Source organism: Pristiophorus japonicus, chromosome 17, assembly GCF_044704955.1.
Source record: "Pristiophorus japonicus isolate sPriJap1 chromosome 17, sPriJap1.hap1, whole genome shotgun sequence".
Lineage (NCBI taxonomy): Eukaryota > Metazoa > Chordata > Chondrichthyes > Pristiophoridae > Pristiophorus > Pristiophorus japonicus.
In genome coordinates, this window is record NC_091993.1 from 18,854,981 (window position 1) to 18,876,879 (window position 21,899).

Below are 21,899 nucleotides of genomic sequence, written 5' to 3' on the forward strand. Positions count from 1 at the left end.
CAGGGAATTATAGACCGGTCAGCCTGACCTCAGTAGTGGGTAAAATGATGGAATCAATTATTAAGGATGTCATAGCAGTGCATCTGGAAAATGGTGACATGATAGGTCCGAGTCAGCATGGATTTGTGAAAGGGAAATCATGCTTGACAAATCTTCTGGAATTTTTTGAGGATGTTTCCAGTAAAGTGGACAAAGGAGAACCAGTTGATGTGGTATATTTGGACTTTCAGAAGGCTTTCGACAAGGTCCCACACAAGAGATTAATGTGCAAAGTTAAAGCACATGGGATTGGGGGTAGTGTGCTGACGTGGATTGAGAACTGGTTGTCAGACAGGAAGCAATGAGTAGGAGTAAACGGGTACTTTTCAGAATGGCAGGCAGTGACTAGTGGGGTGCCGCAAGGTTCTGTGCTGGGGCCCCAGCTGTTTACATTGTACATTAATGATTTAGACGAGGGGATTAAATGCAGTATCTCCAAATTTGCGGATGACACTAAGTTGGGTGGCAGTGTGAGCTGCGAGGAGGATGCTATTAGGCTGCAGAGTGACTTGGATAGGTTAGGTGAGTGGGCAAATGCATGGCAGATGAAGTATAATGTGGATAAATGTGAGGTTATCCACTTTGGTGGTAAAAACAGAGAGACAGACTATTATCTGAATGGTGGCAGATTAGGAAAAGGGAAGGTGCAATGAGACCTGGGTGTCATGGTACATCAGTCATTGAAGGTTAGCATGCAGGTACAGCAGGCGGTTAAGAAAGCAAATGGCATGTTGGCCTTCATAGCGAGGGGATTTGAATACAGGGGCAGGGAGGTGTTGCTACAGTTGTACAGGGCCTTGGTGAGGCCACACCTGGAGTATTGTGTACAGTTTTGGTCTCCTAACTTGAGGAAGGACATTCTTGCTATTGAGGGAGTGCAGCGAAGATTCACCAGACTGATTCCCGGGATGGCGGGACTGACCTATCAAGAAAGACTGGATCAACTGGGCTTGTATTCACTGGAGTTCAGAAGAATGAGAGGGAACCTCATAGAAACGTTTAAAATTCTGATGGGTTTAGACAGGTTAGATGCAGGAAGAATGTTCCCAATGTTGGGGAAGTCCAGAACCAGGGGTCACAGTCTGAGGATAAGGGGTAAGCCATTTAGGACCGAGATGAGGAGAAACTTCTTCACCCAGAGAGTGGTGAACCTGTGGAATTCTCTACCACAGAAAGTAGTTGAGGCCAATTCACTAAATATATTCAAAAGGGAGTTAGATGAAGTCCTTACTACTCGGGGGATCAAGGGTTATGGCGAGAAAGCAGGAAGGGGGTACTGAAGTTTCATGTTCAGCCATGAACTCATTGAATGGCAGTGCAGGCTCGAAGGGCCGAATGGCCTGCTCCTGCACCTATTTTCTATGTTTCTATGTTTCTTATGCTACAGGTGCCGTTGCCCTAGGTTTTGATATATTCAGCAGGTGCCTAATGCCTACAACACTGTCTATTTCTGTCTTAAATTTATTCAATGTCCCAGCTTCCACCGCTCTCTGAGGCAGCGAATTCCACAGATCCACAACCCTCTGAGAGAAGAAATTTCTCCTCATCTCGGTTTTAAATGGGCGGCCCCTTATTCTAAGATCATGCCCTCTAGTTCTAGTCTTCCCTATCAATGGAAACATCCTCTCTGCATCCACCCTGTCAAGCCCCCTCATAATCTTATACGTTTCAATAACACCTCTCATTCTTCTGAATTCCAATGAGTAGAGGCCCAACCTACTCAACCTTTCCTCATAAGTCAACCCTCTCATCTCCGGAATCAACCTTGTGAACCTTCTCTGAACTGCCTCCAAAGCAAGTATATCCTTTCGTAAATATGGAAACCAAAACTGCACGCAGTATTCCAGGTGTGGCCTCACCAATACCCTATATAACTGTAGCAAGACTTGCCTGCTTTTATACTCCATCCCCTTTGCAATAAAGGTCAAGATACCATTGGCCTTCCTGATCACTTGCTGTACCTGCATACTAACCTTTTTTGTTTCATGCACAAGTGCCCCCAGGTCCCGCTGTACTGCAGCACTTTGCAATCTTTCTCCATTTAAATAATAACTTGCTCTTTGATTTTTTTTCTGCCAAAGTGCATGACCTCACACTTTCCAACATTATACTCCATCTGCCAAATTTTTGCTCACTCACTTAGCCTATCTATGTCCTTTTGCAGATTTTTTGTGTCCTACTCACACATTGCTTTTCCTCCCATCTTTGTATCGTCCTCTATTCCCTTTTCCCTCACATGCTTGTCTAGCCTCCCCTTAAATGCATCTATACTATTTGCGTCAATCACTCCCTGGGGTAGCGAGTTCCACATTCTCACCACACTTTGGATAAAAAATTTTCTTCTGAATTCCCTATTGGATTTCTTGGTGACTATCTTATATTGATGGCCTCTAGTTATGCTCTTCCCCACAAGTGGACATATTCTCTCTGTACCCACTCTATCAAAACATTTCATAATTTTAAACACCTCTATTTGGTCACCTCTCAACCTTTTTTTCTCAAGAGAAAAGAGACCCAGCCTGTTCATCCTTTTCTGATATGTATACCCTCGCATTTCTGGTATCATCCTTGTAAATCTTCTCTGCACCCTCTCCAGTGCCTCTATATCCTTTTTCTAATATGATGACCAGAACTGTACGCGGTGCTCCAAGTGTGATCCAACCAAGGTTCGATACAGGTTTAACATAACTTCCCTACTTTTCAGTTCTATACCTCGAGAAATAAACCCTACTGCTCGGTTTAGTATTTTTCAGGCTTCGCTAATCTGTTTCGCAACTTTTCGTGATTTGTGTATTTGTACTCCTGTATTATGCTTTTATTAATAATTTTTTATTGGCTTATACTGAAGCAATTTTGAAACTTTGTACATATCTTTGGTTTTAGTGATAAAATATTTGAAGATATTCAACGTTTAGTCAACCCTGGGGATGTTCTGGACAGGGTTGTTTTTGACACTGAAAGGTTAGTCAATTCATTTTACATTCCATACATGATGTGCCTTTCGAATCCCAGATTGCATAGAATATGGTTGCCAAAAATTCAGAATCTGGCAAGTTTAAGTATTTTGCTGATGCAATGCACCAGAAAAAAGCATAAAATAAATGGACAGGATTGCCAGCTGCTCTAATGAAAACAACCCCAATTTTTCAAGTCTTTCTTTGTATTTGTATTACTTAATGAGACTTGTTTTATCCTTTGCTCCGGCAACTCATAAGGGACCTATTGCCCCAAGCCTCAATGGGGTCTTCTCTTTGTGAGGCTATTGGCACACATCAGCTTCCTTTTACCATTTAATTTCCTGTAAGGTATACAGAATTGGGTTGTGTTCTACTTCGGAATGAGCACCATGGGAGATGTCTAGGGATTCTGCAAAGCATCACTCTTAAAAGTGACGGTCTGGAAATTCAGCCATGCAGCGCCTATTTTTCAGGCCCTAAACGGCCTCCTAAACCTCCAATATGGAGGCAAAGAAACACACGCTCATTATGAGCTGGAGGTGAGCATCTGCCCATATTGGTAAAGGCCAGGAAATTGGTGTGCAGTGCCCACACTTGGTGGTAGTTTGCCTATGTATGTAAGGGCTCGCGCGCCTATTTGAGGCCTTCACTGCAATATTAGTTTGCCCTGAGGCAGCCGGGTCTACGTGTGGCTTTAACAGGTGGCCCTTAAAAGGATTGCAAATTAGGCCATAACCAACAAGGCAATATTTTAAAATATACTGTCTGGCCGAAGGGGTTTGTTGCCTGGGATCCTATTTGATCTGATCTGTGGTCCCCTCAGCCCCAATGGTAAGGCTGAACTGCCAATTTTTTTTCCAAGAAAGGAAGATTTGGATTTATATAACGCCTTTCATGACCTCAGGACATCCCAAAGTGCTTTACAGCCAATGAAGTACTTTTGGAGTGTAGTCACTGTTGTAATGTAGGAAACGTGGCAGTGGCAGCCCATTTGCGCACAACCACCAATGTGATAATGACCAGATAATCTGTTTTTTGTTATGTTGATTGAGGGATAAATATTGACCAGGACACCGGGGATAACTCCCCTGCTCTTCTTCAAAATAGTGCCATGGGATCTCTTGAGAGAGCAGACAGGAGCTCGGTTTAATGTCTCATCCAAAAGACGGCACCTCCGACAGTGCAGCACTCCCTTAGCATGCACTGGAGTGTCAGCCTTGATTTTTTTGTGCTCAAGTACCTGGAGTGGGACTTGAACCCACAGCCATCTGACTCGGAGGTGAGTGTGCTACCCACTGAGCCTTTTAGGGGTCTTCGTTCAGGGTCCAGGCCACTTGCTTGACTTGAACCCCACTGGTGGGGAACGGGAAGTCCCCAACCATGGCTCTGCTCCTTGTCATCATTTTGCCTTTTAAGGGGTAGACAGAGGTTCCACCCCTGACAAGATGAATAGGGAAATTTCAGAAATAGTAAAAACCTCCACCATTCTCTAAGAGTATCTTCGTCCTGCAACTGTTGGCATATTTGGCATGTGTATAGTAAGTTCAAAGTCTATTCCTGTGATACTTCCCAGGACACAAGAGCTACAGACAATAGTTCAAGATATGTTCTGACCATTTGCTTTAGCATGCTATTAAACCTGTTCCCGAGAAATCGACAGGGTGATAGAGAGCTGTTTATTGTTGCATTACTTCCACAATAGTGTGACGAACTGGGATATAAAGTTACTGACCTGTGTCAGACACTTATTTGTTTTATAAAATTACGTGTTTCAAGGAACCTATTGATGTTTATTTTGGGTTCAATTAGTGTTCCTATCAACTTTTTCTCTCTTTTTTTGTGAACAGTCCTTCATTGGTTACATCAGAAGCTGACGTCTCCCTGAAGTTCTACTCAAACTTTGAGTCCGGCAATCTACGAAAAGCTATTCAAATTCGCAAGTAAGTGTAATGCAGTGTGTGGTACATAGTGCAGTCTGGTGTGTGTCGTGAAACCATTGACGCTAATTGTATACTCCCTAACACTGCCCTGCCTAAGGTCAGACAACTTAACCCAGACCAGGAACTAAACCTGGAACCTTCTTTAAAAAAAAAGGAAAGACTTGCATTTATATAGCGCCTTTCACGACCACCAGACGTCTCAAAGCGCTTTACAGCCAATGAAGTACTTTAGGAGTGTAGTCACTGTTGCGTTGTAGGAATTCTGGTTTAATTGGCTTCGTAGCACATACACACAAAGCCTTGGGGATGCAAAGCTTTTGCAACATTGTACTTTCATTAAAGGAGTGGCTTGGAGGCCCCGGGAGTGGCGTGGAGGTATACTATTTCAGGGAGCAGCACGGGCTGGTGCAGGAGGGCGACGGCAGCGAAGAGGGACGTCATCGAGGTCCAGCTCGGTGATTGGAGCGTGGGCAGTTACAGCAGGAGCAGCGAGATCGGGCCGAAGGAGAGGCGTGAGTTCAGGGCCAGGGGCCCAGGGGCAGCACGGGGCCAGCCCACACTGCGATATGTGTGCGCACCAGGTCTGTGCAGCAGAGCTGGTCTCCAGTCGTCCTGATTAACCCTGGCCACTGGACCAAGACCTAGCTCTGTCAAGCCCGTGTGGTGGCTGGTGTGCAACAGTCACCACACGTTAAAAAAATCCACTCACAGGCATCTTCCACCCTTCAACATGTAGTTCGGGATCTGGAATATTAGGTCCTTCTTGAAACACATCCCTTTTTTGGCGAGGAAGCAAGTCATCCTCGCTTCGAGGGACTGCCTATGATGATGATGACTTTCAGGGGGAATAATCCACTATGATAAGTAGTTTTTATAATGTTTTATAATTGGCCATCGTTTAGAAATAATTTTACCAAAATGAAGGAATGAGCGGTGTTGCTCATGGACAGAGCTGCTCTGTGTGGATGCTTAGCTGGAGGGCAGAATGCCCATACTGTCACTGCTGTTAATCTCTGTTCAGGCTAGAGTTGGTGCAGTCCAGGTGCAGTACTTCCATTGTTTAATAAACCTCATTATTTCTTATCCCTGTCTAGATATGAATATGATTTGATTATGAATGCCGACATCAACACAGACCTTCAGCACCAGTGGTTCTACTTTGAGATCAGCAGCATGAAAGCTGGAGTCCCATATCGATTCAACATTATTAACTGTGAGAAGACAAACAGCCAGTTCAACTACGGTAAGAAGCAAAGATTCTGGGCACAGAGAAATTCGGCATCTCGGGCCCATTAAAATAGAGAGGGGCCAAAATTCAGCCTCCCCAAAAAGGCCACTTACCGCCCAGAAAGCAGCGGCCAGGCGGCAGAGTCAAGCGGCTGCTGACTTGCGGTCCAATGGCCACCACGATCGAAATTCAGCTTGAGGATTTTTCTGATGGTCCCCATTTCTGCCCCGCTGCTGCCAACCATCCGAAGCGCGCCATCAAAGCGCGCATCGCCGCTCTCCCACACCTCCATGGCACCCCCCCCCCCCCCCCCCCCCGCCGTGGAAATTATCTGGAAAAATCATAGATCCGCCGCGCGGTGCCCCACCAGCTTTCTGTGTCGATGCACCTTCCTTTCACTCTGTGGGCAACGGCAGTGCAGCGGCCCTTCAAGGGGCGGGGTGCACTGCCGCGGCCGCCATTTCTTTTTGGCCGGCTGACTTCCCGATCGGCCGGACCAGTTATGGCCGCGGGTTCAGCCGGACCGCCAACAGCCAGCCTGGCACCTCCTCTTGGGTGCCAGGCCGCTGGGCCCGGCCGAAACCCTCCCTGGTGGCTCAGTGGCCGAGCCTAAACAATCGCTGCCTCGCTCCCCTGTAAAGGAGGGGAGCGACGTGGTGACGCACACACGCACTGATGTCAGCCCCACTCCGCGGCTGACTGACAGCAGCGGAAACCCCGTCTCGCCCCCACTTCCGCCCCTCACCCGGACTTACCGCCGCATTTCCGACCCCATTATGACCGACTTCCGGTCCGCTCCCAAAAAAGTTGCCAAAGAGCTGAAAATGGATCAAGAGTCCGCCTCGTTTGACACGACGGTAAAAATACTTAGAAAATGGTAGGTGCGCCAGGGGTGAAGTTTGGCCCCAGAGTGTCATGTCCGAAGCTATATGTGCAAGGTCACAAATCCTCTGTTCCATATGATAATTGAAGCATAGTCGCTAAGATAGGGCTGTGACTTGAAAACAATGGACTTCAGTTACGAAGAGATAGGCTTGTACTCCTGAGAGCAGAGAAGGTTAAGCGGAGATTTAATAGAGGTGTTCAAAATCATGAAGAATTTTGATAGAGCAAATAAGGAGAAACCATTTGGAGTGGCAGAAGGGTTGGTCACCAGAGGGCAAAAGAACCAGAGATGAGATGGAAGGATGATGGAAGCAATTTCAATAATAACTTTCAAAAGGGAAATAGAGAAATAGTTGAAGGGGAAAATTTTGCAGGGCTATGGGGAAAGGGCAGGGGAATGAGACTAATTGGATAACTCATTCAAAGAGCCAGCACAGGCACGATGGGCCGAATGGCCTCCTTCTGTGTTGTATCATTGTATCATTTGCACAACAAACCCCATTACGCCTATTCTATAAATAACACACAGGCCGGGCAACATGCCAATGATACATAGAAACATAGAAACATAGAAAATAGGTGGAGGAGTAGGCCATTCAGCCCTTCGAGCCTGCATCATCATTCAATAAGATCATGGCTAATCATTCCCTCAGTACCCCTTCCCTGCTTTCTCTCCATACCCCTTGATCCCTTTAGCTGTAAGGGCCATATCTAACTCCCTCTTGAATATATCCAATGAACTGGCATCAACAACTGTCTGCGGCAGAGAATTCCACAGGTTAACAATTTTCTGTGTGAAGAAGTTTCTCTTCATCTCAGTCCTAAATGGCTTACCCCTTATCCTTAGACTCTCCCCTGGTTCTGGACTTCCCCAACATCGGGAACATTCTTCCTGCATCTAACCTGTCCAGTCCCGTCAGTATTTTATATGTTTCTTTGCGATCCCCTCTCATTCTTCTAAACTCCAGTGAATACAGGCCCAGTCGATCCAGTCTCTCCTCATATGTCAGTCCTGCCATCCTGGGAATCAGTCTGGTGAACCTTCGTTGCACTCCCTCAATAGCAAGAACGTCCTTCCTCAGATTAGGAGACCAAAACTGAACACAATATTCCAGGTGAGGCCTCTCACCAAGGCCCTGTACAGCTGCAGTAAGACCGCCCTGTTGCTATACTCAAATCCCCTAGCTATGAAGGCTAACATGCCATTTGCCTTCTTCACCGTCTGCTGTATCTGTATGCCAACTTTCAATGACTGATGAACCATGACACCCAGGTCTCGTTGCTCCTCCCCTTTTCCTAATCTGCCGCCATTCAGATAATATTCTGCCTTCGTGTTTTGCCACCAAAGTGGATAACCTCACATTTATCCACATTACACTGCATCTGCCATGCATTTGCCCACTCACCTAACCTGTCTAAGTCACCCTGCAGCCTCTTAGCATCCTCCTCACAGCTCACACTGCTACTCAGCTTAGTGTCATCTGCAAACTTGGAGATATTACACTCAATTCCTTCATCTAAATCATTGACGTATATTGTAAATAGCTGGGGTCCCAGCACTGAGCCCTGCTTGCCATTCTGAAAAGGACCCGTTTATCCCGACTCTCTGCTTCCTGTCTGCCAACCAGTTCTCTATTCACGTCAATACATTACCCCCAATACCATGTGCTTTAATTTTGCACACCAATCTCTTGTGTGGGACCTTGTCAAAAGCCTTTTGAAAGTTCAAATACACCACATCCACTGGTTCTCCCCTGTCCACTCTACTAGTTACATCCTCAAAAAATTCTAGAAGATTTGTCAAGCATGATTTCCCCTTCATAAATCCATGCTGACTTGGACCGATCCTGTCACTGCTTTCCAAATGTGCTGTTATTTCATCTTTAATAATTGATTCCAACATTTTCCCCACCACCGATGTCAGGCTAACCGGTCTATAATTCCCCGTTTTCTCGCTCCCTCTTTTCTTAAAAATGGTGTTACATTAGTTACCCTCCAGTCTATAGGAACTGATCCAGAGTCGATAAACTGCTGGAAATTGATCACCAATGCATCCACTATTTCTAGGGCCACTTCCTCAAGTACTCTGAGATGGAGACTATCAGGCTCACTGCATTATATTTTGTATGAATTTGGAAGGATAAATGTGATTTTAAAAACTGGCTTCAGCCAATTGTATCTCTGAGCAAAGCTCATTGTTTCTATGGTAGTGCTGACCATATTGAGAACTGAAAAAAAGACTTGCATTTATATAGTGCTTTCCGGACGTCTCAAAGCGCTTTGCAGCCAATGAAGTACTTTTGGAGTGCAGTCACTGTTGTAATGTGGGAAACGCAGCAGCCAACTTGCGCACAGCAAGCTCCCATAAACAGCGATGTGATAATGACCAGACAATCTGCTTTTTTTTGTTATTTTGATTGAGGGATAAATATTGGCCCCAGGACACTGGGGATAATTCCCCTGCTCTTCTTCTAAATAGAGCCATGGGATCTTTTACATCCTCCTGAGAGAGCAGGTGGGACCTCGGTTTAACGCCTCATCCAAAAGACGGCACCTCCAACAACTGGCACAATAATTTTGTGGCAATGGGAGAAGTCTATGCTGAATGGATTTTCTTTCTGTCAAAATCTCTAATGAGAATTTAATTAGGTCAAAAATTGCATGAGGGTAAGAACTAGCTATTGAAATGTTAAAGTCTGCAGATTAACATACTGCGGAATAGACAAATTTAATTACTCGGATTATAGAGCCATTGAAGTGAGATATTTGCAGAAAGATATTAACACCTGACCAATTTTACCCCACCTCATAAGATATTACAGCTGACTCAAAAGTAATGACTAACGAATGTATTCCCATAGTATAAATTGCAGTTCTGATAATTCCGCGTTAGTTCTGTCTGAAGATCTGAACTTGGTGCACAAAACATTCACATCATCCATGTACAACTACACATCAGGAAGGTGTACGAAAGACGGGCTGTGTGAGAAGAATATTTTAATCCCCTATAGACTGATTTGTGATGAAGTGCATGAGTTTGTGTTAAAAAATAATTGTCCGGAGGTTGTTCCAGACTAAGTAAGCTGCTCATTCTGTGGCCTAATTTACAGCAATGAGCCAACAACTGGGTGGGGGACAGAAGTCCCACACTGATTGTCCAGTGAGCAATTTGCCAAACTGCACGATTACTCAAGTCTCATGAACTGAACGTTGTGCAGCCTGGAGGATGACAGGGAAATGATTCCGGAGATATTAAAATGTTAGAAGTGCAATAAGGTGTGACACAAATCAAGCACTTGCTGGTCCACGAGGGAGTCCAGGGCACCGCCTGGAAGATAATTGTGAGACGCTGTCAGGAGCTGTGTAGTGACAAAAAATTCACAGAATATGGTGCAGTGTTTAGACCCAGCACTGAATTCGTAGGATATGGTACAGTGCCTGCATGTGACCACTGTGAGCAGAGAGTTGCTTGATAGAGTGTGTAATCTGATGTTGATACATCTGCAGTTTCCAGAGGGTGGAAAAGCTTATATTTGTGTGTACTTTAAAGGTAAAATAAATACCCTTGTCCAAAGTGTGGCTGGAGTGTCAGTTCTGGACAAGTGGGAAAGAACTGGGAGTTGCAGTGTTGGAGAATGACTTTAAACCACAGCAGATGGTGAATTTAAATTCAGTTAATAAATAACGCTGAAATAAAAAGCTAGTATCAGTCATGGTAACTATGAAACTAACAGATTGTCGGAAAAACCCATTTGGTTCACTAATGTCCTTTATGGAAGGAAATCTGCCGTTCAGAGAAGGTTCACTAGATTGATTCCAGAGATGAGGGTGTTAACTTATGAGGAAAGGTTGAGTAGTTTGGGCCTCTACTCATTGCAATTCAGAAGAATGAGACCTGATCTTATCGAAACGTATAAGATTATGAGGGGGCTTGACAAGGTGGATGCAGAGAGAGATGCAAGTGACGGGGGAGACTAAAACTAGAGGGCATGATCTTAGAATAAGGGGCCGTCCATTTAAAACTGAGATGAGGAGAAATTTCTTTTCTCAGAGGGTTGTAAATCTGTGGAATTCGCTGCCTCAGAGAGTTGTGGAAGCTGGGACATTGAATAAATTTAAGAAATAAATGCACCGTTTCTTAACCGATAAGGGAATAAGGGGTTATGGGGAACGGGCAGGGAAGTGGACCTGAGTCCATGATCGGATCAGCCATGATCGTATTAAATGGCAGAGCAGGCTCGAGGGGCTGAATGGCCTACTCCTGCTTCTATTTCTTATGTTCTTATGTCCTTACTTGATCTGGCTTATATGTGACTCCAGACCCACAGCAACGTGGTTGACTCTTAACTGCCCTCTGAAATGGTGGCTCACCACCACCTTCTCAAGGGCAATCAGAGATGGGCAATAAATGCTGGCCTTGCTGGTGACGCCCACATCCCAGGAACGAATAAAGAAAAACATATATACATCAGCAGCCCACGCCTGAGACAAAGCTAGGGCTGAAAAGCAGACACACGGATGTGGGCTCGATGCAGCCAGCTGCAGGGGACACTGGGGGAATAGGGCAGGGGTTTCACTAAACTGAATGAGAGCTCTCCAGAGGCAGTGGACCAACTGCATTAACTTTGCACACAATGGGGGCTATGCAGGTTACGTATTAGCAAAAAATCCAAACTTGTAACAGCAGCTTTTGTAAAGAAACCCTGTGCAACATAATCTGACCGCTCTTTGCTACCGGCGTGCTCTTGCCGATCGTGTCAGGGCAGATGGTGTTGTTTTAAGGTGCGATACCCTGGAAAGGAACAAGGAGGAACACGTCGTCCCTTTCCAATCTTTTTTGTTTTGGTTATGTCCTTTCTCCTCATCCTTGGTACCATTCAAATAAATCTCTTCTGCACCCTCTCCAAGGTCTTGGCTTCCTTCCTAAAGTGTGGTGCCCAGAATTGAACACAATTCTCCAGCTGAGGCCCAGCCAGTGATTCATAATGGTTTAGCACATCTTCTTTACCTTTGTACTCAATGGGGCCGAAATTCATCAACTCACCGCCCACTTCTGCCGACATTCCTCCTAAAGATCCGCCCAATGCCACTTTGGAGGTGGGCGGGAGCAGGTGGGAGTGGGCGGGAGGGGAGAACCGCCAGGAACCGCCCGCTGACGTCAGCGGATGGCCGAGTGGTGCAACTGACCTCCCGCCTGTCGAGCTCCCAGATTCCGGTGGGCGGGAGTCAACGGCCGAACGGGAGTGGGCCGCTGCATGGAGGCTGGTCTGTCCCCGACAGTAAGTCTGAAGAAACTGAAAAAAACATAAGTGAACATTTAAAAAAATGTTTTCAACAGCGACTTACCTGCATGGGGTCCCCTGAAGGTCTTCCGATAGTTTTTGTATTTTTTATTGGTGAGTTTTTTTTCAGTTGTTCGACCCTCCGTGTGCCCAACTCCAACCTCAGCGGCACTTGGGCGGCAAGTGTCTCTGCCGCCGAGAATGAGACCTCCCACCTGCTGTCGTCCAGATTGGTGGCATATAATATGTCCTTGCTATACAGTACAAATGCACACGAGGCCCATACTAGAGAGAAGGTCACTCTGTGACCAGTAACCTTTATTAGCCAGCACTGAAGTGGAGCAGGTGGGTGGAGCTTCCCCTTTTATACCTGAAAGTCCAGGTTAGGAGTGTCTCCCACAAGTTCACCACCTAGTGGTCAGTGTTCTCACGATCTACAACTTAGGTCAGTTTATACATGTTTCCAATGACAGTTGAATACATGACATCATCTCCCCCACAAAGTCTTATTGGGTAACAGGTTAAGTTTCTCTGGTGGTTTATGCTCCCTTGTAGAGCACCTGAGTTGGGGCTCTGGTTGTTGGGCGCTGACCTGAGTGTCTGCTATTTGCGGTGCCTCAGGCCTGTCCGGACTGCCCACAGAGACTGGGCTCTCCTCCACTTGATTCTGGTGTTCGGTCACCTGTGGTGAAGTGAACTCTACATCGTGTTCTTCCTCTGCTTCGTCTATGGGGTTGCTGAACCTCCTTTTTGTTTGATCCACGTGTTTGTGGCAGATTTGTCCATTGGTAAGTTTAACTACCAGAATCCTATTCCCCTCTTTGGCAATCACAGTGCCTGCGAGCCATTTGGGCCCTGCAGCGTAGTTGAGGACAAAGACAGGGTCATTGACATCAATACATCGCGCCCTCGCATTCCCGTCATGGTAGTCATATTGTGACCGGCGCCTGCTCTCAACAATTTCTTTCATAGTGGGGTGTATAAGGGATAACCTGGTTTTGAGCATCCTTTTCATTAGCAGCTCTGCGGTTGGAACCCCTGTGAGCGAGTGTGGTCGGGATCTATTGGCCAACAGGAGGCGTGATAAGCAGCTTTGTAGGGAACCCCCTTGGATTCTGAGCATCCCCTGTTTGATTATCTGCACTGCTCGTTCCGCCTGGCCGTTTGAGGCCGGCTTGAATGGTGCCGTTCTGACATGGTTGATACCATTTCCTGCCATGAAGTCCTGGAACTCAATGCTTGTAAAGCACGAGCCATTGGTGACCAAGACATCCGGTAGACCATGGGCGGCAAACATTGCCAGTAGACTTTCTACCGTGGCAGAGGATATGCTTGAATTGAGAATGTCACACTCAATCCATTTGGAGTAGGCGTCTACTGCAACCAAAAAAATTTTTCCCATGAAAGGACCTGCGTAGTCCACATGGATGTGTGACCATAGCTTGGTGGGCCAGGACCAGAGGCTAAGGGGGGCTTCCCTGGGCGCTTTGCAGGTCTGCATCTATCCCTGGCCACCAAACGTGTGACCTGGCAATTGCCTTCAGCATGACAATGCCCGGGTGCTCATTATGGAATTCTTGGATGAACGCCTCTCTGCCCATCTGGGGGATGACTACTCGGTTTCCTCATAGTAGGCAATCGGGCCTGAATCGAGAGTTCATCCTTGCACCTGTGAAATGGTTTAAATTCCTCAGGGCATGCCCCGTACGTGGCTGCCCAGTCCCCATTCAGGACTAATTTCTTGACTAAAGACAGTAGCGGGTCTCTATTTGTCCAGACTTTGATCTAACGGGCTGTCATGGGTGAGCCTTCGCTTTCGAAAGCTTCAACAGCCATGACCACCTCAGCAGCATGCTCGGTTGCCCCCTTGGTGATGGCTAGTGGGAGCCTGCTGAGTGCATCGGCGCAGTTTTCGGTGCCCGGTCTGTGCCGAATTGTATCGTCATAGGCGGCTAACGTGAGCACCCACCTCTGTATGCGGGCCGACGCATTTGCATTTATGGCCTTGTTGTCGGCCAAAAGGGACGTTAGGGGTTTGTGATCTGTCTCCAGCTCAAATTTCCTGCCGAACAGGTACTGGTGCATTTTGTTACTGCATATACACATGCAAGCGCTTCCTTTTTTACCATCCTGCAGCCCCTTTCTGCCTGGGACAGACTTCTGGAGGCATAAGCTACCGGCTGTAACTGACCCTTGGCATTAACATGCTGTAACACACACCCGACCCCATAGGACGACGCATCGCACGTTAAAACAAGTTTCTTACAAGGCTCATATAGCGTTAACAGATTGTTGGAGCATAACAAGTTGCGTGCTCAATCAAAAGCCCTTTCTTGGCTGTCCCCCCAGACCCATTCACGACCTTTGCGTAGGAGCACGTGTAGCGGCTCTAACAGCGTGCTCAATTTGGGAAGAAAGTTACCAAAATGGTTCAGGAGCCCCAGGAACGAATGCAGCTCTGTCGTGTTACGGGGTCTGGATGCTCTCTGGATCACTTCCGTTTTGGACGCAGTAGGTCTGATCCCATCTGCTGCTACCCTCATCCCCAGGAATTCTACCTCTGGAGCTAGGAAGACGCACTTCGCCTTTTTCAGTCGCAGACCTACCCGATCCAGTTGGCGTAGCACCTCCTCCAGATTGTGGAGGTGTTCTTCAGTATTGCAACCCATGATGAGGATGTCGTCTTGAAAAACCACTGTCCTTGGAATCGACTTGAGGAGACTTACCATGTTTCGTTGAAAGATCGCGGCGGTCGAGCGAATCCCGAACGGACATCTGTTGTACTCAAACAACCCCTTGTGTGTCGTGATGGTGGTCAGCTTCTTTGACTCACTCGCCAGCTCCTGGGTCATGTAAGCTGAGGTCAGGTCAAATTTTGAAAAAAGTTTGCCACCGGATAGTGTCGCAAAGAGGTCCTCCACTCTCGATAGCGGCTCCTGGTCTTGGAATGACACCCGATTGATGGTGGCCTTGTAATCACCACATATCCTGACCGACCCATCCACCTTGAGCACCGGCACAATCGGGCTCGCCCAGTCACTGAATTCGACTGGCGAGATGATGCCTTCCGTCAGCAGGCGGTCCAATTCGCCTTTTATTTTTTCCCGCATCACGTATGGCACCGCTCTAGCCTTGTGGTGTACTGGCCTGGCGTCCGGGTTTATGTGAATCACTACCTTGGTCCCCATGAAAGTGCCAATGCCGGGTTGAAATAGTGAGTCAAATTTGTCCAGGACCTGTGAGCATGATATTCGCTCCACAGAAGAAATTGCATTGACATCGTTCCATTTCTAGTTCATGACAGCAAGCCAACTCGTCTCCAGCAGTGCGGTACCATCCCCCGGGACAATCCAGAGTGACAACCTGCTGTCCGAATCTTTGTGGGTCATGACTACCGTGGCGCTGCCTAGCACCGGAATGATCTCCTTTGTATATGTCCATAGCTGTGCGTCAACCTGCAATAATTTTGGCCTCCTGGCCTTGGACGCCCACAACTTGTCGAACTGTTTGATACTCATCAGGGACTGGCTGGCCCCCGTGTCTAGCTCCATTGATACTGGGATACCATTGAGGAGCACTTTCATCATTATCGGTGGTGTCCTGGTGTATGAACTGTATATGTGCTCCACATGAACTCGCTGAACTTCAGCTTCCAGCGATTTCCCCCAGTGTCCATTTGGCCTCATAAGGCTTACATCGGGCCCGTCCTCCTCATACATCAACCTGGCTCCATGCTTCCTGCACATACACGCCAATTGACCGCTGATGTTGCAGTTTCTGCAGGTATATTGCTGATACCTGCAAGCTCTGGCTGTGTGTTTGCCTCCTCACCTCCAACATGAGCCGTTGTTGGAAACAAAAGGTCCATTACCAGTCGATCGTCTCTGACTGTCTCTGTAATTGTCCTTAAACGCACCATTGACAGGTGTTGATGGCCCCATTACTGGCCGCATTGTCCCTTGCGATGGCATGAATCGCCGTTCAGCTAGCCATTGTCTCTGTTGAATTCCACTTTTGGGTTCGACTACATGCTCGGGCATGTCCGATTGCCCCTGTCTGCCTGGAGAACTGTATGCCGCATTAACAATGTTGACTCCCTGTCCATTTACTGCATTTAAACCAAGATTTTTGTCAAACATCATTCTGGTCTCTTCCTCTCCGAGATAAATGTCTGGGCCATCAGAGCCGCCGCTTCCAAGGTCAAGTCTTTGGTCTCAATCAGTTTCCTGAAAACACCAGCGTGCCCGATGCCCTCAATAAAAAAAGTCTTGCAGCATCTCCGCTCTGCATGCATCTGGGAACTTACATAGGTTCGCCAGTCGCCGGAGATCTGCCATGAAGTCTGGAACGCTTTGCCCTTCTTGCCGCCGGTGCGTGTAAAACCAGTGTCTCACCGTGTGCATGCTGCTCGCCGGTTTAAAGTGTTCCCCGATCAACTTACTGAGCTCTTCAAAAGTCTTGTCCGCCGGCTTCTCTGGCGCTAGAAGGTCCTTCATCAGGGAGTACGTCCTGGATCCACAAACCGTCAGGAGATGAGCCCTGCGTTTGTCGGCTGAATCCTGTCCCAGCCATTCCTTCGTGACGAAACTTTGCTGTAGTCTCTCAATAAAATCATCCCAATCATCACCAACACAGTACCTCTCGTCTGTGCTGCTAGTGGCCATGCTCGCGTGGTTTAAATCCCAGTTTCTCGTCGCCAATAATATGTCCTTACTATACAGTACAAATGCACACGAGGCCCATACTAGAGAGAAGGTCACTCTGTGACCAGTAACCTTTATTAGCCAGCACTGAAGTGATGAAGGTGGGTGGAGCTTCCCCTTTTATACCTGAAAGTTCAGGTTAGGAGTGTCGCCCACAAGTTCACCACCTAGTGGTCAGTGTTCTCATGGTGTGCCACTTAGGTCAGTTTATACATGGGTTATAATGACAGTTGAATACATGACAGCGTACGTCATCCATTTGCCGCCCGCCGACCTTTGAGGGACCCCGGTCATGAATATCCCGCCCAAAGTGCAGTCCGGTGCCTCGGCGGCCCTTGGGTGGCCCTTGGGTGGCCCTTGGGTGGGCGGAGCCCTTGATGAAAATCGGTCCTATGCCTCTATTTATAAAACAAGAATCCTGTCTGCTTTATTAACAGCCTTCTCAACTTGTCTTGCCACCTTTGAATATTTGTGTACGTACACCTCCAGGTCTCTCTGTTCTTGCACCATTTTAAAATTGTTCCATTTAGTTTATATTGCCTTTGTAACAATAATGCATCACTTCACACTTCTCTGCATTAAATTGTTTGCCCATTTTAGCCGTGTCCCCCTGAAGTCCGTTACAATCCTTCCCACTGTTTACTATGTCTCTCTGTTTCGTGTCATCTTCAAAGTTTGAAATTATGCCTTGCATTCTCAAATCAAGGTCATTATTATGTATCAAAGAGAGCAGTGGTCCCAATACTGACCCCTGGGGTGACATCACTGTATACTTCCCTCCATTCTCCACCACTAATCTCTGCTTTCTGTCTTTTAGCCAATTTCGTTTCCATGCTGCCACTGCCCCTGTAACATGGGCCTCATGTTGGGTTTAGTGGTTCTACTTGGATCACTTGTAGTTAGACGGGGTTGATGGTGTGTTCCTCTGAGGGAGCTAAGCAGCGGTGAATATAGTGTTGGTGAAACCTTCACTTGTCCATGTGTTGTGCTGATAATCTTGGAGAATTTCTTGTGATCAATTCATTCCTTCAGGGCTGAATTTATATTTGAAAAGGCCTTTCACTGTATCTTCAGGAGCGCTGGATGCCAGTAACATGCTGGCAATACTTACGCACAGTGTTGCTGTGGCAGTAATAACAGGAATTGTGACATATTTGTTGCTTCATTATTATTGCCTACTTTGAATACACCCACCCATTGAGTGGGCGTATTCAATGCCTGCAGTCACTTCTGGCAGAAAACCCTGAGATGGAGTCAATGGTATGGCTTGCTAGTCAATTTCATGTGCCATTAATGCCCGTAAAGTAGCATAATTGCTGTGGAAAGTGCTGTCTTGTGACAGTTATGTAGGCTAAACTCTATCATCAGCTGAAGGCTGCAGAATGAGGTTCTGCAGAAGTGATTTCACCTTCCTCATGTGTGGCTGAATTTGTTTCATTTAAAACTGGACTCAAATACTTGGCCATCCTGCAATACAGGCTTTAAAATGCCAGAAGCAGGAGGAACTTTTGATAATCTGCTGCAGTTTTCACAGTCTATGCTGGCTCTTTTTATAAATAGCTGTACTTTTGATAGCCTGTTTTCCAGTGGATAGGAGACTCGTACATAATATCCCACTGCTCCTTGGCTTCTTTATCTGTTTCTTTAAGTCTTTGTTGACTTTTCCACAAGTCCGTTCAACGATGGGTAATTCCACTTGAAGTTGTATAAATTAAATCTAATTGTTTGACAAGGGAATGGTAGTGTAGTGGTTATTTTACTGGACTAGAAATCCAGGGGCCTGGACTAATGATCTGGTGACATGTGGCACTACTTGCGTACAGTGTTGGTGTAGTAGTAGTAACAAGAATTGTTATATATGCAGACTATGGGTATACTCTCTGTGTAGTCACTGTATAGTTGCATAAGATGGAGACTTGTTACCTGATGTACTATCAATAAGGTTTACACTGTGTCTATACTATGCTGGCACCGCTAGAGGGTGCAACTGGTGGAGACCGGGGTTTCCTGCCCCTGTGGTAGAGGCTGTCCACCAGAGGGCACTGTGGTGGGAGACCTGAGGGTCACCTGCATGGGTGTGCAGGGCCCAGTATAAAAGGCTGCTCACCATGCTTGTGCCTCACTCCGGAGTTACGAATAAAGGACCAAGGTCACTACAATTTGAGTACAACACATTGCCTCGTGGAATCATTCATAAGTGCATTACAGACATAACAGAAATTGTGACATATTGTTACTTCATCAGTATAGCCTACTGTGCATACACCCACCCATTGAGTAGGCGTATTCAATGCCTGCAGTCACTTCTGGCCTTTTCTGACTTTTGATCCCACCACGGCAGCTGGGGAATTTAAATTCAATTAAATAAATCTGGAATTTTTTTAAAAAAGTCAGTTTTAGTAATGTTGACCATGAAATCATTGGATTGTCGTAAAAACCCATCTGATTCACAAATGTCCTTCAGGGAAGGAAATCTGCTGTCCTTACCCAGTCTGGCCTATATGTGACTCCAGACCCACATGGCAATGTGGTTGACTCTACTGCCTTCTGAAATGGCCCAGCAAGCCAATCAGTTGTTCAGGGCAATTCGGGATGGGCAATGCTGGCTAAGGGGATCAAAGGGTATGGAGAGGAAGCAGGAATGGGGTACTGAAGTTGCATGATCAGCCATGATCATATTGAATGGTGCTGCAGGCTCGAATGGCCTACTCCTGCACCTACTTTTACGTTTCTATGTTTCTATGTTTGCCAACGACGTCCACATACTGTGAACAAATATTTTTTTTAAAAGCCAGCACTTGCATACTGTGGACCATTGTCAATAAATACTTCATTATGTACTCCTTGTTTGGTGAAAATAGCTTCCATTGCTTGTGGTGTTGTGTACTGTGCACACCCGACACAAGACTCCCAAAGCAAGCGCTTTACTTGGAACTCCTACACGGCAAGCAAGCCCCAGGTGGGCAGCGGAAACGTTTCAAGGACACCCTCAAAGCCACTTTGACAAAGTGCAACATCCCCATCGGCACCTGGGAGTCCCTGGCCAAAGATTGCCTTAAGTGGAGGAAGAGCATCCGGGAGGTCGCTGAGCACCTCGAGTCTCGTCGTCGAAAGCATGCAGAAAACAAGCGCAGGCAGTAGAGAAGTGTGTGGCAAACCAGCCTCCCCACCCTTTCCTTCAACCACTGTCTGTCCCACCTGTGACAGAGACTGTAATTCCCGTATTGGACTGTTGAGTCACCTGAGAACTCACTTTTAGAGTGGAAGCAAGTCTTCCTCGATTTCGAGGGACTGCCTATGATGATGATGATGACACCTCCATTCGAGTCAATAACTCCCCAGTGGTTGCTTTCCTAATGTAAGCCAAGTGCTATCAACTCTCCATTTTAGAACAAAATTCAACTCGGTGGTGCCTTTGATAACCCAGAAGAGACGAGGGCCCAGGGACAGCACGGGCCAGCCCACTCTCTGATATGTGTGTGCACTAGGTCCATGCAGCAGAGCTGGTCTCCAATCGTCCTGGTTAATCCTTGCCACTGGACCAAGACCTAGCTCTGTCAAGCCCGTGTGGTGGCTGGTGTGCAACGGTCACCACAGGTTAAAAAAATCCACGCACAGGCATCTTCCACCCGTCAAAATTTAGCTTGGGACCTGGAATTTTAGGCCTATCATTGAAACGCCTGTGAACTTTTTGACGTGGAAGCAAGTCATCCTCGATTCGAGGGACTGCCGATGATGATCTAATCTGATCATTGTGGTGCTGGGCAAGGTTTCAGAGGAAGTGTTTTTTGGTTTGGTTTATATTTTAATCAGGGTAAGCAATCTGTGAGAAATGTTAAATCAGGAACGAGGGGGTTAAATTTTCCTGGGGATCCTCCCCATCGTCTGCTGTAACTTCGACACAAGATCTGTGGAAACCCCAGAGAAATATGTAAAATCAGCATTTATGCCGGTTTTTCCAGGCTATTCATGGATCTTCTGCCGAAATTAAGTCGGACAATCGGGAGATTCCCCACGGAAATGAATGGTGCAGATCTTCATATTTCCTTACTCCTGATCGATTTCAACAACAACAACTACTTGTGTTTATATAACCCTTAACGTAAAAAAAATCCCAAGTCATTTTCAGCTTCTGATAGTGATGTAGGCAAAAATGTGAAATTCCTCTTCCAAATATGCCCACTGGCATACAGTTTCCTAAGGGGTCTTGGGACACGTTCCCCATGAAAATCTTACACTTTTGCATTAAAAATGAAATGCTTCTGGTTTATTTTGCAAAGTTTTGCTTCGCAACTGATAGATTTTTAAAATCTTTTTAAAAAAAGTGACATTTGGCTGCATCCAGCTTCAGGAGACCAGCCAGATCTCCAGCTGGGCAGCTGTGGCTCAGTGGGTAGTCAGAAGGTTGTGGGTTCAAGTCCCACTCCAGTGATTTAAACACACAAATCTAGACTGACACCCCAGTGCAATACTGAGGGAGTGGTACACTGTTGGAGGTGCGTCTTTCAGGTGAGACATTAAACCGAGGCCCCTTCTACCCTCAAGTGGACGTAAAAGATCCCAGGACACTATTTTGAAGAAGAGCAGGGGAGTTATCCCCAGTGTCCTGGCCAATATTTATCCATCAATCAACATAACAAAAACAGATTATCTCGTCATCATCACAATGCTGTTTGTGGGAGCTTGCTGTGCGCAAATTGGCTGCTGCGTTTCCCACATTACAACAGTGACTACACTCCCAAAGTACTTCATTGGCTGTAAAGCGCTTTGAGACATCCGGTGGTCGTGAAAGGCGCTATATAAATGCAAGTCGTTCTTTTTTCTTCTTTTCCTTCCCCCTATAAGGGCACTCCACTCCCTCCACC

The 21,899-nt window shown here is 46.6% G+C and overlaps 1 protein-coding gene across 1 annotated transcript in view; it reads left to right on the top strand.

Annotated features, from left to right (window-relative positions):
* Positions 1-21,899, top strand: part of LOC139227586 (cytosolic carboxypeptidase 4) — a 267,409-nt gene that overhangs the window by 83,712 nt on the left and 161,798 nt on the right. Inside the window, exons 12-14 of the mRNA XM_070858449.1 lie at positions 2,923-3,000; positions 4,844-4,936; positions 6,031-6,179. Coding sequence (XP_070714550.1) covers positions 2,923-3,000; positions 4,844-4,936; positions 6,031-6,179 — 320 coding nt within the window. The remainder of the gene's footprint in view (positions 1-2,922; positions 3,001-4,843; positions 4,937-6,030; positions 6,180-21,899) is intronic.